We start from the raw sequence: 16628 nt of genomic DNA, 5'->3' as shown, positions 1-16628 counted from the left end.
CTGTTTATATATTTTATATCTGTTATAGATACAGTCTGTCTCTCTTTGAAATCTCATTGTCTATTTATTTGATTAAATTGACCAAGGAGTCTGACTCTGAGATGTTAACTTCATGAAATTATTTTATTTTATTAGTGATTGCTGGTGAATGTTCTTCCAGGTGTGTAATAGGAAGACAACCATAACTCAACTCAATTCCATTTAACTACTATGCCTTTCAAAGAGTCAAACTCATGTCAATTCAAAACCAACACATCTCCCTTTGAACTGGGTGACTTTGTACCATAGAAAAAGACAGCATCATGGAGCAATGGCAGGGTATATAATATGATATTCTAGTTCCTCTTTTTCATCATGGGGTCTTACACTGTGACATGGCCAAGTCTATGGGGCCTTATACAGCGACAAGCTTCTGGTCATATGACATCAACTGAGTCGAGATGCTATTGGAAGGAAGGAAGAAAGATTCTCAAAACTCTTTTTGGTTCTGTCTGAAGGCGACAGCCTCTGCTGTCCACAGGAGTCTGTGTAGATGATAACTTTTTCAGAGTTTAGTTTCAGTTGGGCTCTGACCTCTTTTCCTGAAGAAAGAAGCCACATCTTCCTAAGTTTCCCCCCAATGCACATTATGGTTGTGCATCTCATTACTTACAAAATTTCCTTACATTTGTGTGTGTTTGTGTGTGTGTGTATGTGTGTGTGTGTGTGTGTGTGTGTGTGCATGCACGTATGTGCACTCGCATGCACATATGCACCATGGCATACATGTGGTGGTCAGAAGACAAATTAATAGAATTTCTCTCGGTACCATTTGGCTCCGGGGATTGCACTTAGGTTACCAGATTGGTGGCAAGCGTTCTAGCATGGAGTCAATTCTCTGGCCCTCATTTCTTCTTAAAAGTAGTTTGTTCCTTGATTCTTCATCACAATCCATCAGCTATAGCCAAGAAAATTTAATGCCTACTTTCTTTGCAGCAAAGACCGAGGTCTTGTCTGTGGAAGGTTGCCTCCATTTTTCTCTTCCTTGTTACATGATGTACTAAGTCCTCACTCGTCCTTCTCTCTCAGGTTATTTCACGAAGTTAACCTAAAATGTCTAGACAAGGAATAGGCTCTTTGTCACAAACATTTCTTGTCAACTTCACAGGGTCAGTGTTAGTACTTCTCCTTGTCAGTCAAAAAGAATAAAGAGACTGAACACTATTCTAGGCCAAGAGAGCTCTAGCTAAGTCTTTTTTACTAAAATTTGTTGGTAAAAGGCCTCGAATCAGCACAGTATCCATGGGGTAGAGAGCTAAAGTGGAGGTCCTGAGCTCTACATCTGGTTTTCCTTGAACCTGGTTTCTCAGAATTTCATGATTTTTTTTTTCTAAGTAGGGTGTCTGTGTCACATTCTTACAGAACTGGTAACTACTGGGGATAAGGGTGTTTAGCTTCCATTTGAGACATCATGATGTAACATAGAAACCAAGTCATGTGCAGCCCCAAGAGCATAAACACACCACTCTTATTTACTCAATAAGACAAATTCAAAAAAGAAGTCTTTCCACTAGCACGGCGGGGAAAAGGCAAATACTTGCTTTATTTGTGGTGCAGTTTCTGCCAGTGCTCAGTTCTCACAGACCCCGTTAGCTACAGGAACATTTTGTAAACTTACCAAATACCGTAAAAAATGACCAATGATAAGAAAATTACAGAAAAAAGTTTCCATTACACTGTCAAAAGTTGTTTGAATTCAAAATCTGCTATTTCCTGCAATTAATTTTTAAATGTTGATTCTGGTTAAAAATGATTCTGTTTTGTTCTTCTTTCCTCTCCTACATAGTCCTGGTTGAATTATGACACTCTGTTTTTGTGACATTTTAGGATTGCCACTTTGGGGGTTAAGATTGCTTTTATTCATCCACATTTTTATTAAAACCTTAATAGTTTACATAAAACATCAATCTTCTGTGTTTTGTGAAGCAAAGTTACAGGTTCTATTTAGGGTAAAGCATTTCCAGTTTGGGGAAAAATTGAACAGCTAATTAGCAGAAGGTCATTTTATGCCTTTTTTCCTTTTAAACTATAATAAATAATTAACCTATTAATTACAAAAATTATTAATTATGCTTAGAGCAACCAGAGTTTCTTCACAAATTTATTTTCATATTTGTTACAGTATGTGAAGTCGTTAAGTAAAGTCTCTGGTTTTCCAGTTTGGTAACAAATGGCTTTTGTCTGATGCATAATTAATAGAAACTAATGATGACTATGTAGCGCTTTCCAGAGTTTTAAAGGCAAATCTATATTGGCCTACAGTTAACATGCAAATTCATCCAACAAGCAACACAAAATGTATTGTAGTAGTCATTCATTTTTATCAACATTCAGAAGATCTAGACAGCAGCACAACTCGCCTTACGTTGGAAACACATTATAACATGGTCACCACGGAAGTTAGACCATACCTGGTAAAGTACCCCCTTACTAATTCACCCCTATCATCCGTTCAGACGTCCAGCACAATACATGAATAACAGCGATTAATACTGCGGCATGAAGATAAATACAGACAAGAGTTTGGTGTGCTAGCATACAGAGTCCTAGAAACAGTGACAAACAAAACCAAACAACTTGCCTTGTTCTCTCTCCTCTTGTGAGCCTGGGATTTCCATGGTCTCACCAAAACATTCTACCTGGGGAACTGAGTCCAGTGATCCCAGTACTAAAATTTGACCACAGGGGATGCCACGCTTATTTAAAGGTGGGCATCAAGGGAGATACCTCGCTCTTCAAAGACTAGTGTGTCACCAGAGTCCTTGAAGGAAAATGATTTTTCGGAATATTTAGCATTCTCTCATGGAACTGTTTGGTGATTCTGTGGCTCAGAGTTTGTTTTATTGTATTTGGTTGGGGAAATGAAGTGTCCATGCCATTCACCATCACACTTGACTCTCCTTCCGGTACATAAGACACTTGTTAGGATAAGAAAGACTTTCCGCTAAAGCTGACGGTGACTGAGGGTCATTTAGTATCCAAAGGTCCTAAAGAACCGCTGGTTCTCTGAAAGGGATAAAAAAGTAGGAAAGGTTTTGTTCAAATGCCTGCCAGTAAGCAAGGATTACTTCAACCAAGACAATGGCTACGGGACATCAAAGTACTATAAATTATCAAAACTATCGTACAGAAAAGTTACAAATTCATTGCAAAATACATTACACTGCTACCATTAAGAAAAAAAGTGCTTTTTCTTTTTCTTTTCTTTTCTTTCTTTCTTTTTTTTTGCCAGAAAAGTATTCTTTCCATATAGAAAATCCTATGTGGTACCCTGCATGTGGCTAGGATATATCATAACGGAGTTTGTACTGAGTCCTTCTGGTTCGCTGGAAGAAGGGCTGAAAATGTATAATACTGACTTATTAAAGCCATGCTCCAAATGACCATGCCAGCTGTCAGTGGAGAGATGCCCATTTAAGACACTAGAAGATGCCCTGGTCTGTCAAACCCTGCCGGTCAGGTCATCACACTGTCCCACCAATCAGCTGGTTTAGAATGCACAGGCCTTTGCGTGTTCCGTGGGGTTTTCCTCATGTTCTCCTGAATTATCCTCATGTCTTTGCCTCTGCGAATCTGCTCAGTGATGCCGGTATTGTCTCATGAGGGGAACGATACAAGATGGTGGACCTGCCAGTTTTAAGAATGGATGTCCAAGAAGCTCTTGGGCCGTGGCTCTTTGAGAGGGCTCCCTCACCAACATCAGATCTAGGAATCCTCGGAGCATGGAAGAAACCTGGGGAAAGAAAGACACCACACTGAGGACCAGCACAGAAACCCATCAAATTATACCAAATAAAGGAGAAAAGTACAAAAGAAACACATATGCTACCACTATCATTGCTTCCAAAGTGCAAAGCAGTGGAGGTGAAACACAGAGTAACTTCATTAAATAAAAATGACGGTAGGCAGTGAAAGCACCTCTTGTGTTTGGGTTCTATAGGCATGGTGGTATGCATGAGAAATTCAGCTGAGACTGTGAAATAGTGCTTGGTGGACACCCCTCACCCCTGCACAGAGAGAAACTCATTTCCATCAGGTTAGTCCCCTCACCCCTGCACAGAGAGAAACCCGTTTCCATCAGGTTAGTCAACACAGACGTTTCCGTTTAGTTTTTGTAAAGCTGACTTTTCTGACATCTATCAGATGGTACTTGGAGATGAACACCATTGGATGAATGTCCTGATTGACTTGTCATACGTTGACATCTGTTCGCTTTCTACCTCTACTGAGATATAGGACATTTCTGCCATTCTAAGAGGGTGCGTCAGGCTTCTTGGCATTACCTACAGCCTTACCAAAGGTAATCAGTGTCCTTACTTCTAATAAGACACATTAGTTTTACTTGCTTTTAAGCCTTGTAAAAATTATATACATATATACATATATAAATACATACATAGTGCATATGCATACAATATATATGTATAAGTTATACACATATAATTCTGTACACAAATATATATATGTATATAACATGCAAAAATATTATATCACAAAATGCACACATAAAGTGTATTATACATATAAATATATATACAAGCACACATATATTTGTATACTGTTAACTTTCACTGGCTTATTTTCATTCAACATTGCATTTATGTGAGATACTTTCCTCATTTGTTTCAGTTTTATGTGAAACAAATATTTTATGTGAAACAAAATATTCCATAGATTATTTATTCACTTGAGAAACAAGCCTGGGATTTTTCTAGCTTTTAAACATTAGAAGTAAATATACCCTTGTGTGTTCATTAGCACTCAATTCTGTTTCGTATGGAGTTATTTTCACATGACAGGTTATTAGTTGATGTTCAGTGGTTAATCTTTATCTAATCTAGCCAAAATTTCAAACTCTTGTTGAGTTCTTGTGGTTTCCCTTTTGCTGAATCTCTGCAAAAGCTATCTCAATAGTTCTCGAATTATTTTCAGTAATAGAGGAGAGGAAATGGGGAGCTTCTCCCATTCCAAACACCTCTCCCCTAAAAGACAACCTCATGTTCTTTCTGTTATAAAAACAGCTAGAGGGAGGCATGGCTAGGCCGAGGTTGAACTTGAGATGGCAGGTCTTACAGACTCTAGCTAGCAGGGTAACTCTCGGAATAACCATGAGCCTTAGCTTAGTCCCAGTTGCTAAGTCTTGGAACATGTGAAAACCACATTCACTGGTTCTTGATATGAACAGTCCTTCCTTTCCCTGTGTGATCTAGCTCCTGCCTATGTCTCTGGAATGTTCTATCCTTGTCTTCTTTCTGTGCTGTTACAGTATAAGCCTTCTTCCTTGGCTTCAGGTCCTTGTCTCTGATGCTCCTTCTGTATGGGATATTTTTCTTCCAGATCTTTGCATGACTAGTGCCTTCTTTCCATTTGTTTCAGATGAATCTTTCCAGGAAGTGTATCCTTGGCTTTTTATACTAAAGCAGCTCCCAGTCTTCTGTATTGTACATTTTATCTCTTCACAGCACTTTGTGTTCTTCATAGCACTCGCTGACTATTTTTAATTTATTTGTTTAAATTGTACTACTTTCTTCTCTTCTTAGAAGGCAGGCTCTACAAGAATCAAATAATTGGAATACCCCTAATTAGAAATCCCCAGCAGGTACCAGCTACTTAGTGCGGACATACTGGAAGGAGAATCCAACTCACATCTCACCAGCCCTTTGAGAGAAGAGCTGATAACACCCCATTTACAAATGAAAAACTTTGTGGTTGGAGGTGTGGAGACACTTGCCCCATAAATGCACAGAAAAACATAGATTTGAATCTCAATGACTTAGTACAAAACCTTTATCCTCAAATCGGATCTACCAGATTTGTTACGCTGGCCTTTAAATGAACAAGTAACTATTCTGGACATTGCAGTATACAGCAATCCTCACCTTGTGTAGGTCCTTCACTCTTGGAGGTAAACTGTCCCGGATCCTCCGCATTGCCTGGAGAGGAGGCTCATTGAAATAGGGGGGCTCACCATCAATCATCTCTATCACCATGATCCCGAGGGACCAGATGTCCACCTGTTAAGCACAATCCGCTAGTTATGTCAGGAATGGAGAACATTCTGGAGTTCTGGTTGTGTTGTGAAGCCCAGCAGATCCATGCTCATTCACAAATTAATTAATTTCACAAATTAATTTCAAACCTTATGATACAAATTTACATACTGCATTGTTGTATTATCACCATTTTTGCTAATGTCATCTTTCTTTTTAAAAGGAGATTTAGGTTTTTTTTTTTTTTGTGTGTGTGTGTGTGTGTGTAGGGGTGTGGGTGTTCTCAAAGGCCAAAGAGGATGTCAGAGCCTCTGGAACTGGAGTTACAGGCAGTTTGTGAGCAGCCTGATGTAGGCTTTGCGAGCTGAAGCCAGGACTTCTTCAAAAACAGTATGCTCTCTTAACCACTGGGCAATAAGGTTGTCCTCTCAACTAAGCTTTGGGAGGGAACACATGGAATGGTGAGGGAGGAAAGGGACACCCGTCTAGCCAGCCAGATCAACCAGATCAACTTTGGTGACCAACGGCGTAAAAGCTGTTACAGTTAGAGGAGAGAGTTATATTTAAACCACAAGAAATTGAGACAATGCTTTGGCATGTTTAGAACAAATTTCAAGGACCTACTTTGTATCACACATGGTGTAGTCTTCATATTTATGTAAATCTGAGTTTTATAGGGTTATTTCCTCATTTATTTTGGGGTTTTCCACTTCAATTTTTATTATTTTAAATAACCCCTCAGGAAATCCTGCTTTATAAACTATTTTCAGGGAGTGAAGAAAAGGAGGAAGTGGCTAGCAGCTCTGAGTAAAAATGGGAAGGCTGGAGAAGGGAGGCGGGATAGCGGCTCTGCAAACCCCTCCTGTCCAGCTCCTCCTATGGCCTCATTGTGCTTCATCTGTTCTTTGCATCATTTTACCTTTTGCCACTGTCACTTAGGATTTATCTCTGGGATCCACAGTGGGAAAACCAAGTTGGGTTCTCATCCAAGGCCACAGAAAAAAAGAGGAGAGCCAAGCTTGCCTTCATTATTGGGTCGTTCTTCGCTTGTCAGTACAAAGCACTTGCCATTGCCACCTACACCACAGTGCATGGAAGCACTGTACTAAGTCTCTGAGCCTCCAAGCCTCTGCTCACACTGTTCCCTGCCTAGAAACCTCTGCCTCACCTTCTCTCATTTAAATTAGGCTGTATTGTGAATGTTACAATATACACACATGATTTTCTATTATATTTCTACTATATGCAAAGATCACTTCCTCGTCATATTTTCTATACTTCTTTCCCTTTTCTGAAGCTTTTCTGCATAACTGCTGTCACCATTCCAGTTATTTTGCTTTACAGCCTGCCACTGGGGGGTGGGACCAGTATTTAGTGACTCCATGATTCCCTTTCTACTTTCCTGTAGGACTCCAGGAAAAGCCACTGTGTGAATACTGGGATGATGTCCCCAATGGAAACAATGTTCACTCTGTCATAGCCAACTCCGAGTCAACAGATTCCCAGAGTTGGAGATCAATATGGAGTCAGAAGACCCTTACCTCCTGTACCCACCAACCAGGACCACTGTGCCCCTGAGAAGATCTCAGGGCCCACTGCCCCTAAACAATCGTTGTCACCTACTTACCTCTGTCCCATAAGGTAGCCTGGAAATCACCTCAGGTGCCATCCAGTATGGGGTACCCACCAGTGATTTCCTCTTTGGCACCTCTTTGGAAACTTGAGCGCAGAATCCAAAGTCGGATAACTTTATCTAAAAGGGGAAGGAAAGCAGTAAAGGAATAATTAGCAAACACTGCCCAGGAGAAGTAGACATACATGCACAGAGCTGAAAATAAGAAATAAGAAATTTGTTGAAATTTGTCACTGGGACTCAGAGCTAGCAAAGAAGTTGCCAGAAACTTTTTCATCAGTCTTGATTTGCAAATATCTAAACTCCTGTAAAGTTTTATCTTTCAAGAAATTATAGGATAAGCATAAGTAACCATTAAAAGTTAAATATACCTCCAATATAAATTTTTATAGGGGTCATGAGTTCCCATGAGCTTGATTCAGCTGTCTCTGTATGGAGTCTTCAAGGGACTGAACTAGGCCCTCTGCATGTAGGGGACAATTGTGTTGCTTTGTCTATCTAAGGGGCTCCTGGCAGTATGACCAGGACCTATCCCTGGTGCATGAGCTAGCTGGTTAGAGCCCATTCCCTATGGTAGGATGCCATGATCAGCCTTAATGCAGGTGGGAGAGTCTTTTTCCTGCTTCAACTTAATGGCCCAGGCATTGTTGACTCCCCATGGGAGCCCTTGCCCTTTGGGAGGTGTGGATGAGGGTGTGCTGTGGGAGAGGCAAGGTGGGAAGGAAGAGGGATGGAGCGGGGAGAACTGTGTAAAATGAAATTAAAAAGAGCAAAACAATATATTCCTCAAATTTGCAATGACACCATAGATGATGCTTTCATGTAATTGAGTTGATGTTCTACGTAGAAATGTGATTCATATTACTACAGCTCAGATTCTTGGGGTTGAGTACATTTAAATTCTTTTTTTCTTTTTCTTTTTATTATTATTATTATTACAAATTTTCACCTCCTCCCCACCTCCCATTTCCCTTCCCTGCCCCTATTCCCCCTTCCCCTTTCTCTCCAGTCCAAAGAGCAGTCAGGGTTCCCTGCCCTGTGGGAAGTCCAAGGTCCTCCCACCTCCATCCAGGATTCTTGTGCACCATGAGATGACTCAAACAGCCATCATCTTTTCTATATTTTTGATAGGGCAAGATATCCAATTATCTAGGTTGCCAAGATACCACTGCAGTACCAGCTTCCCTTTTCTTTGCTCTTAGCTCCTTTGCCCATGGTGATCAAAGCTGCCAACATGAATGTCTATGCAGGTGTAAGTTTAGGCATATAAACTAGGAATCAATACTTGGCTGCCAGGCATTTAAAGTGATTAGCCCAAAAACTCAGTATGTGCTTTATCTTATTTGTTTTTTGCATCATGAAGGGCTCTGAAAATCCTTACAAAGAACTCTGATGATCTTGAGAACATACTTTAGAACAAACTGCACTGTGAGGCACCTACTAGTATAGGGACTCTAAATGCTCAAAATTCTTTTTATTGCTGGAAGGCACAGATCCTAGTCATGGTGACCTGCTCCTAGTTACAAATGGTCTTATAGATAAAACATTAATGGGCGCTTAACGCTGTTAGTGACAATAGAATCCAAGTAAGTGGGAAGTTTCAGCACTGCTTAGAGATGGTTAAGAATGACTATCAGACTTTAAAATTATTATAAAGTATACTCTGTCTTTTAGGTATAAATTATCTCTTGCTGTTCTTCATATATTCTTCTGAGTTTTTCTTCACCTTTATCTGGGATCTCCTTCTGCTGCTGTTGCTGCACTAGTCTTAAGTATTTGGTATCCTCAGATTCCCAGTTCCAGCTATCACTTCTTTCTACCTACTCTTTCTAGATATTTTTTCCTCCTTCTTTATCCAAACTTGTACTTTTGACTAGGAGCTCAGCCAAGTAGTACAGTACTTATCTAGGACAACAGGAACCCCCCTGCATTTTCAGCTATGACATAACTCTATAGAAAATTTTATGATTAAAAATTGTGGTGTGTGTGTGTGTGTGTGTGTGTGTGTGTGTGTGTGTGTACATCTGTGTGGCCACACTCATGGAGACCAGAGGTTAATGGATGGTATCTTTTTCTTTTTCTATCATGTTCTACCTTCTTTTGAGACAGGGGATATCACTGAATTTGGAGCTCCCTAATTGGATTAAGGAAGGCCAGGATCCTCTTGTTTCTGTCACCCAATGTAAGGATTGTAGTCATGTACAGCATTGCCTGTTTTTTTTTTTCCTTTGGTGCTGGGGATCTGAACCCAGGACCTCATGCTTTAAAAGGCATGTTACCTATTAAGCAATCGCCTCATCCTCTAATACTTTTAAAATCTATTTAAAATTTTAATTCATTCATTAGTGTGTCTGTGTATGTGTGTGACCATACATGCTAGGGTGTGTGTGTGTGTGTGTGTGTGTGTGTGTGTATGTGTGTGTGTGTGTAAGACCTCAGAGTGCAATCTTATTTGTAAGTATGGGTACACAGTCATATGCTTCATATTGTAGTTATCTTTGTCAATTTGACACAGCCTACAATCACCTGAGAGGGTGGCTGGCCTCCAAAGAGGAGGAGTTGTCTAGATCAGATTGACCTGTTGGCACATCTGTTGGGAACTGTCTTGACTATTAATTGATTCAGGAGACCCCAGCCCACTGTGGTGGCATCATTCCTAAGCAGGTTGTCCTGGGCAATAGAAGAAAGCTAGCTAAACATGAGCCTGTGAGAGAGAGCAAACCAGATAGTAAACGGTAAGCAGTATTCCCCCACAATTAGTAACCCCACATACTTGCCTTGAGTTTTTGCCCTGGCTTTTCCCAATGATTAGCTCTAAACTCCAACTATAAGACAAATAAATCATTTCTTCCTCTAAGTTGCTTTCTGTTATGGTATTTATCACAGCAACAGAATATCTGGCACAGAAACTGAACTGATGCCAGCCATCCAGTATAGACTTAATACCTTGATTTTGAGGGGACTTAATACCTTTGGTACCAGGTGAGGACTGTCAAGCTTCCTGATTTTCATGCATGTAGAAGGCCATTGCTGAGAGATCCTATCTCCAACACATAGGCCAATGATAAGTTCCCTTGTAAAATATATACATTTATATAACCTAAAACAGATGTGTTTCTTGAAAGTGTCACCAATTATGTGATTCATGACTGAAATTAGCAAAACTGAGGTCATACCATATTATGGAAGGCCAGAGAACCACTGACTTAGACACTCATACAGAATAAGACCTACAGATGTGGAAAGAAGATGGAAAACCAGGCAGCTATAAGAGCATTTGACCCGTAAATCATGGAACATCGAGGACTTCAAGCAAAAATTAGGAGAGAGGATTGCAATATATATATAATTCTAGAAGAAATCATACATCGAATACTTTGGTTTTGGACTTCTAGCCTCCTAAACAAAAAAAGAACACATTCATATTAGGTAGAATAAGAATCCAGTTGACTTGCTTGGTGGTCATTTGTTACTGTTGTTCTAGGAAATTAGTACATTCTAGCTCAGTCTTCCTGTGTGCTTATACATGCCAGGAAACACTTCATATGCACATCTCATTCAACTCTTCACAAAACACCCCAGCACTTTGGTTCTCGACCTTCCTAGTACTGTAACCCTTTACTACAGTTCCTCATGCTGTGGTGACCCCAACCACAAAGTTATTTTCATTGCTACTTCATAACTAATTTTTCTACTGTTATGAATTGTAATGTAAATATCTGTGTTTTTCAACGGTCTTGGGCAACCCATGAGAAAAGATCATTCAACACCCCCCACAGGGTTGATAACCACTGCTCTAGCAAGATAGAAAGTATTATTATCTCCATCGTACAGATAAGTAAGCAAAGCCTAAAACAGCCTACTTGGGAAGAGTACAGTGGTAGTAGATTAGAGATCCAGGCTTCTGGCTTTTAACCAGCATCCTGTATTGAAGCACAAAGTTTATAGAGTGGAAGAGGCCATTACTGGAGAAACAAGTATTGAAGATGAAACAGCAAGAGAGGGCAGTTGATGACGGGGCCTCTGAAAAGATGGAGGGTTGGGATCTTGGATCTTGCTAATTAAAGTAGCAGCATACAGATTCTTGTAAATTCCACAGACTCTCAGTATCACTTTTCCCAGAACCACTTAAGCAGAGTGTCTAGTTCAACAAGACCCTTAGCCAACTGATGTGCACTTCAATGCTTAGACCACAGCCCATATAAGAAAAAAAGAATCTTGTGAAAGGCTGAAGAGTAAGGGGTTTGTTCCTTTGAAATAGGATTCATCATTTTACTTTGGAATCATGATGAAATCTATTTTATTAGTTGGACAAGTCTCATCTTTCTATGCTTACTTTAGCAAACTGAGAGAATCCACCTGAATGGTTTTCAAGACCCCATTCTTCCAGTCCTTGTTCTCGTGCCTTCTGCAGTGTCAACCTCATTCCCAACCTCATTCCTCCATGCAGATTTTTCAATGCTAACACCCGGGAATCTCCATGCAAAGCAGAAAGAGCTGGCTTCTGTTCCTATTTCTTCTTGGGCTTTCTTCTAATCTTTCTTCTTTCTTCTAATCTTTCTTCTAATCTTCTAAGTTTTGTCTAATCTTGGTGTGAGAATAGGAACATTCATTGCCCAAGAACATAACTCTCATCCAAAAGAAGAGGTTTAAACACTTGGGGACAAGAGGCTAGAGCCTTCATATCCTGCAGATGTACCATCCTGAACAGCCTTGCCCTTATGGACCAGTTAATCCCCAGTGGAAACCAGGTTTACCAAGGCAAGGACTAGAGAAAAATAAGAAGGTGGGTTTCACCTCCCTTACCCTGAGGTCCCACATATCATATTCTTCTTGTTCCCATGGGCCACTACAAGAAAGAGGAGAGGTAGGAGGCAAGAGGAAGGAGCTAGTGTTTAAATCTGAAAGACTGAATTTTAAAGGTATCAGTTACACTTTGCAATAATGTAGTTCAATTTTGACTGGCAATGTTTAAATTATTCAGACATTAATTTAACAGACTAAATTAAGATAGAGAATTTATTTTTTATGAAAGTTTCTATTTTAATTGAATTTTTAAATTCATTTTATATACTAACCACAGTTCCCCTTTGCCCATCCCCCCAACCCACCCCCATCCGTGCCTCAGAAAGGGTAAGGCCTCCCATGGGGAATCACCAAATCCTGGCATATTCAGTTGAGGCAGGACCAAGCCGCCCCCACCCCTCAAGCAAGGTATTCCACAATATGGAATGGGTTTCAAAAAGCCAACTCATGCTGTAGGGGTAGATTCTGGTGCCACTGCCAGGCGGCCCACAAGCAGACTAGGCTACAAAACTGTTGCTCACATGCAGAAGGCCTGTTTTGATCCTGTGCAGGATTGATGGAGGAGTGTCTATGTGTTACTTTCATTATTAATAAAGATACTGCCTTGGCCCTTTAAGAGAACAGAAAATTAGGTAGGCGGAGTAGACAGAACAGAATTCTGGGAAAGAGGGGGAGACGATTCAGGCAGTCTCCATAGTGAGTCTCCATGCTTCTCCTCTCCGAGATGGACACAGGTTAAGAATCTTCCTGGTAAGCGACCACCTCGTGGTGCTACCCAGATTACTAAATATGGGTTAAAGGAAGATGTGAGAATTAGCCAATAAGAGGCTGAAACTATGGGCCAGGCAGTGTTTAAATGAATACAGTTTCCGTGTAATTATTTCAGGTGTAAAGCTAGCCTGCGGCCGGGTGGCGGGACGCAGCCCCGCCGCTTCCTTCTACACAGGATCTCCAACATTTAGTCTAGGTCCTTGAGCTACTGTAAGTTTGGGTCAACTGTTTCTGTAGGTTTCCCTTGGGCCAACTATCTCTGTGGGTTTCCCTGTCATGATCTTGATCCCGCTTGCTCATATAATCACTCCTCCCTCTCCTTGATTGAACTCTGTAGCTCAGCGTGGTGCTTGGATGCAGATTTCTGCATCTCTTTCTGTCATTTATCTGAATGAAAATTCCAGCTTCTCTGGAGCTGTGGATTGTAGTCTGGTTATCTTTTGCTTTACATTTATCCAATTATGAGTGAGCACATGTTGTGTTTGTCTTTCTGGGTCTGGGTTACCTCACTTCAGAATGAATTTTTTTCTAGTTATATCCATTTGCCTGCAAATTTCATGATGCTATTACTTTTTTTACAGCTGAGTAATACTCCATTGTGTAAATGTACCACACTTTCTTTATCCATTCTTTGGTTGAGGGGCATCTAGGTTTTTTCCAGATTCTGGCTATTATGAATAATGCTGCTCTGAACAGTGAGAGGGAGTCTTGAATGCACTGGCACAGGAGACCACTTCCTGAATATAACACCAGCAGCTCAGACACTGAGAGCTACAATAAATAAATGCGACCTCCTGAAGCTGAAAAGTTTCTGTAAGGCAAAGGACAAGGTAAATAAAACAAAATGACAGCCTACAGAATGGGAAAAGATCTTCACCAACCCCATGTCTGGCAGAGGCCTGATATCCAAAATATTCAAAGAAATAAAAAACTAGATATTAAAATATTAAACAATCCAATTAAAAAATGGCATATAGATCTAAACAGAGAATTCTCAACAGAAGAATCCCAAATGGTTGAAAGAGATTTAAGGAATTGCTCAACATCCTTAGTCATCAGGGAAACACAAACAAAATGACTCTGAGATACCATCTTACTCTTGTCAGAATGACTAAGATCAAAAACACCCATGATTGCCTATGCTGAAGAGGATGCAGAGTAAGGGGAACACTCCTCCATTGTGGGTGCAGTATACATTTATACAGCTACTTTGGAAATCAGTGTGGTGGCTTCTCAGAAAGTTGGGAATCCATCTACCTCAAGACCCAGTGATACTCTCTTGGACATATACGCAAAAGATGCTCAATCATACCACAAGGATAGTTGCTAAAATAGAGAATTTAGGGCATCGGTGCTTTTTTATCTCAGTATCTTACTATGGGTTTCTCTCCGTTGACATAAAAAAGCTCATACCTTCCAAAATCTGGGATCCTAATAATTATTTCCCTGCCAAAATGTGTAAGTTAAGGAATTGAAACTAGATGCTTGGCATCTAGGCCTACTCTTCTTGTTCAGGAGTATAAGTGCTTTTGTATGATATTTTTTTAACTCATCCAAGTACATAAAAGAGACAGCTTTCTAAAAAAGTATAATTGTATGTAACATTTGTCCAAATAAATCTTCAAGTAGATAATGAGAACTCAAATAACAAGTGTAATAAAGCACTGTGGGCAGATCCTTAGAAGCAAATCACATGGCTCTAAGCTGAGCCTTGTTTTAGATGGAATTGTATTGTGTGGGTGCTTAGTACACTATCCTGTCTCCTTAATGCATTTATGCGCAGAGGAGAAAGACACTGCCCCAGCCAGAAGAGATGTGGCTTGTCACAGAAGAACATACTAAGGATCTCAGAGTTTCGAGTTCAGATAGAGGTGCTGCCTTGCTGCTATCCCTGCCATCTCCAATATGTCCTATCTAAGAAATGGGCTCCACAAAAGGACACAGGGTAGAGGTACCTGGAAAAGAAAGTCCATCCCAGTACAGCTGTAGATGTAAAGATGAATTATAGAAACTCTTGCTCTATGATTGGGTATCTAGAGAACTCTGCCTATCCTGCATGCTTGAAGAGACTGCCTTTGTGAATACTTCTTGTGATGTTTCTTACAAGGCCATAGCACCAAACACATGTAACTTCAGCATCATTTGGCAGCTTGTTAGTAAAAAACTTCCTGGGTACCACTTAGCCTGGCTAAATTACCATCCCGAGAGTCAGGACCTAGGAAAGTGGTTTTATGTTCTCTACTGTTTTCTAATGCTCAGTAAAGTCTGAGAACTTCTGCCTTAAAGAGAGCAACAGCAAGGGACAACAAAACTGAGATAAGGAATAGAAAACTCCAGCTTCAGAGACTCGCAGTGGTGCACTGGGCTGTGTTCCCAAAGTCCAAACTGAAGAGTGGAAGGAGTGAGAATATTAGCAAAGAGATCAAGACCATGATGGGGACACCCACTGAAACAGCTGACCTGAGCTAATGGGAGCTCACCAACTCCAGTGGGACAGAGAAGGAACCAGCATAGGACCAAACTAGTCCCTCTGAATGTGGGTAACAGTTGTAGGTTTGGGGCAGACTGCAGGGCCACTGGCAATGACACCAGGATTTAGCCCTACTGCTTTTACTGGCCTTTTGGAACCCATTCTCTTTGGATGGATATCTTGCTCAGCCTCAATATAGTAGGGAGGGCCTTGGTCCTTCCTCAAAGCAATGTGCCTTACCCTCTCTGAGGAGTGGATGAGGAATGGGGTGAGGGAGGAGGTGGAGGAGGATGGGAGGAGGTGAGGGAGTGAGAATTGAGATTGGTGTGTATGAAAAAGGATAGTTTTTATTTTCTTAAAAAATAAAATTAAATTAAAAAAGAAAGAGCCAGCTTGATGATGGCAAAAGCAATGCTGCTTAAGGTCTCCTTCATTAAACACCGACCCCAAGAGGAGAGGGAGGGGTCATAGACATTTGCTCAGAAAGGCAGGGTTTCATGTCCTCTACCATTGGGCAGAGCACAGAGACCTGGATGTTATTTTTCCAAAGCTTTATGGCATTGTTAAAGGAGATCTGAAACCTGATCCTAAGCCTTCCTGTGAAAACATCCTACACTGGGACACGCTCCTTCTGAGGACTAGCAGGAAGGGGACATAGTTGGAGATCAGTATAAGTTTCAGAGACAGCTTGTTATATGCACAAATCTCTGCTTATTTAAAAACTGCCTTTGCATCACTATCTTTAAGGCATCTTTTAATTGTAAAATGCTACCTTTACAGAGATAAAACAAAAAATGACAAAGGGAACGTGAATAATAATACCAATCCATTTAAAGAACAGTTGGAAACACCAGATACCAGGGGCACATTCTTGGTAGGGAGACAATGGATTCCTGCTGAGTGTTGATAACGTATTAGT

At 40.6% G+C, this 16628-nt stretch overlaps 1 protein-coding gene across 1 annotated transcript in view; it reads right to left on the bottom strand.

The window, feature by feature from the left end:
- Positions 1–3616: 3616 nt before the first annotated feature.
- Positions 3617–16628, bottom strand: part of Pak5 (p21 (RAC1) activated kinase 5) — an 88303-nt gene continuing 75291 nt past the window's right edge. Inside the window, exons 6-8 of the mRNA XM_038331286.1 lie at positions 7657–7782; positions 5919–6053; positions 3617–3772 (exon numbers count right to left, since the gene is read on the bottom strand). Of these exons, the coding sequence (XP_038187214.1) occupies positions 3617–3772; positions 5919–6053; positions 7657–7782 (417 nt within the window). The remainder of the gene's footprint in view (positions 3773–5918; positions 6054–7656; positions 7783–16628) is intronic.

Source organism: Arvicola amphibius, chromosome 5 (genome assembly GCF_903992535.2).
Source record: "Arvicola amphibius chromosome 5, mArvAmp1.2, whole genome shotgun sequence".
NCBI lineage: Eukaryota > Metazoa > Chordata > Mammalia > Rodentia > Cricetidae > Arvicola > Arvicola amphibius.
Note: the sequence above shows the minus strand (reverse complement) of the source record. Positions and strands in the feature narration are given on the sequence as shown.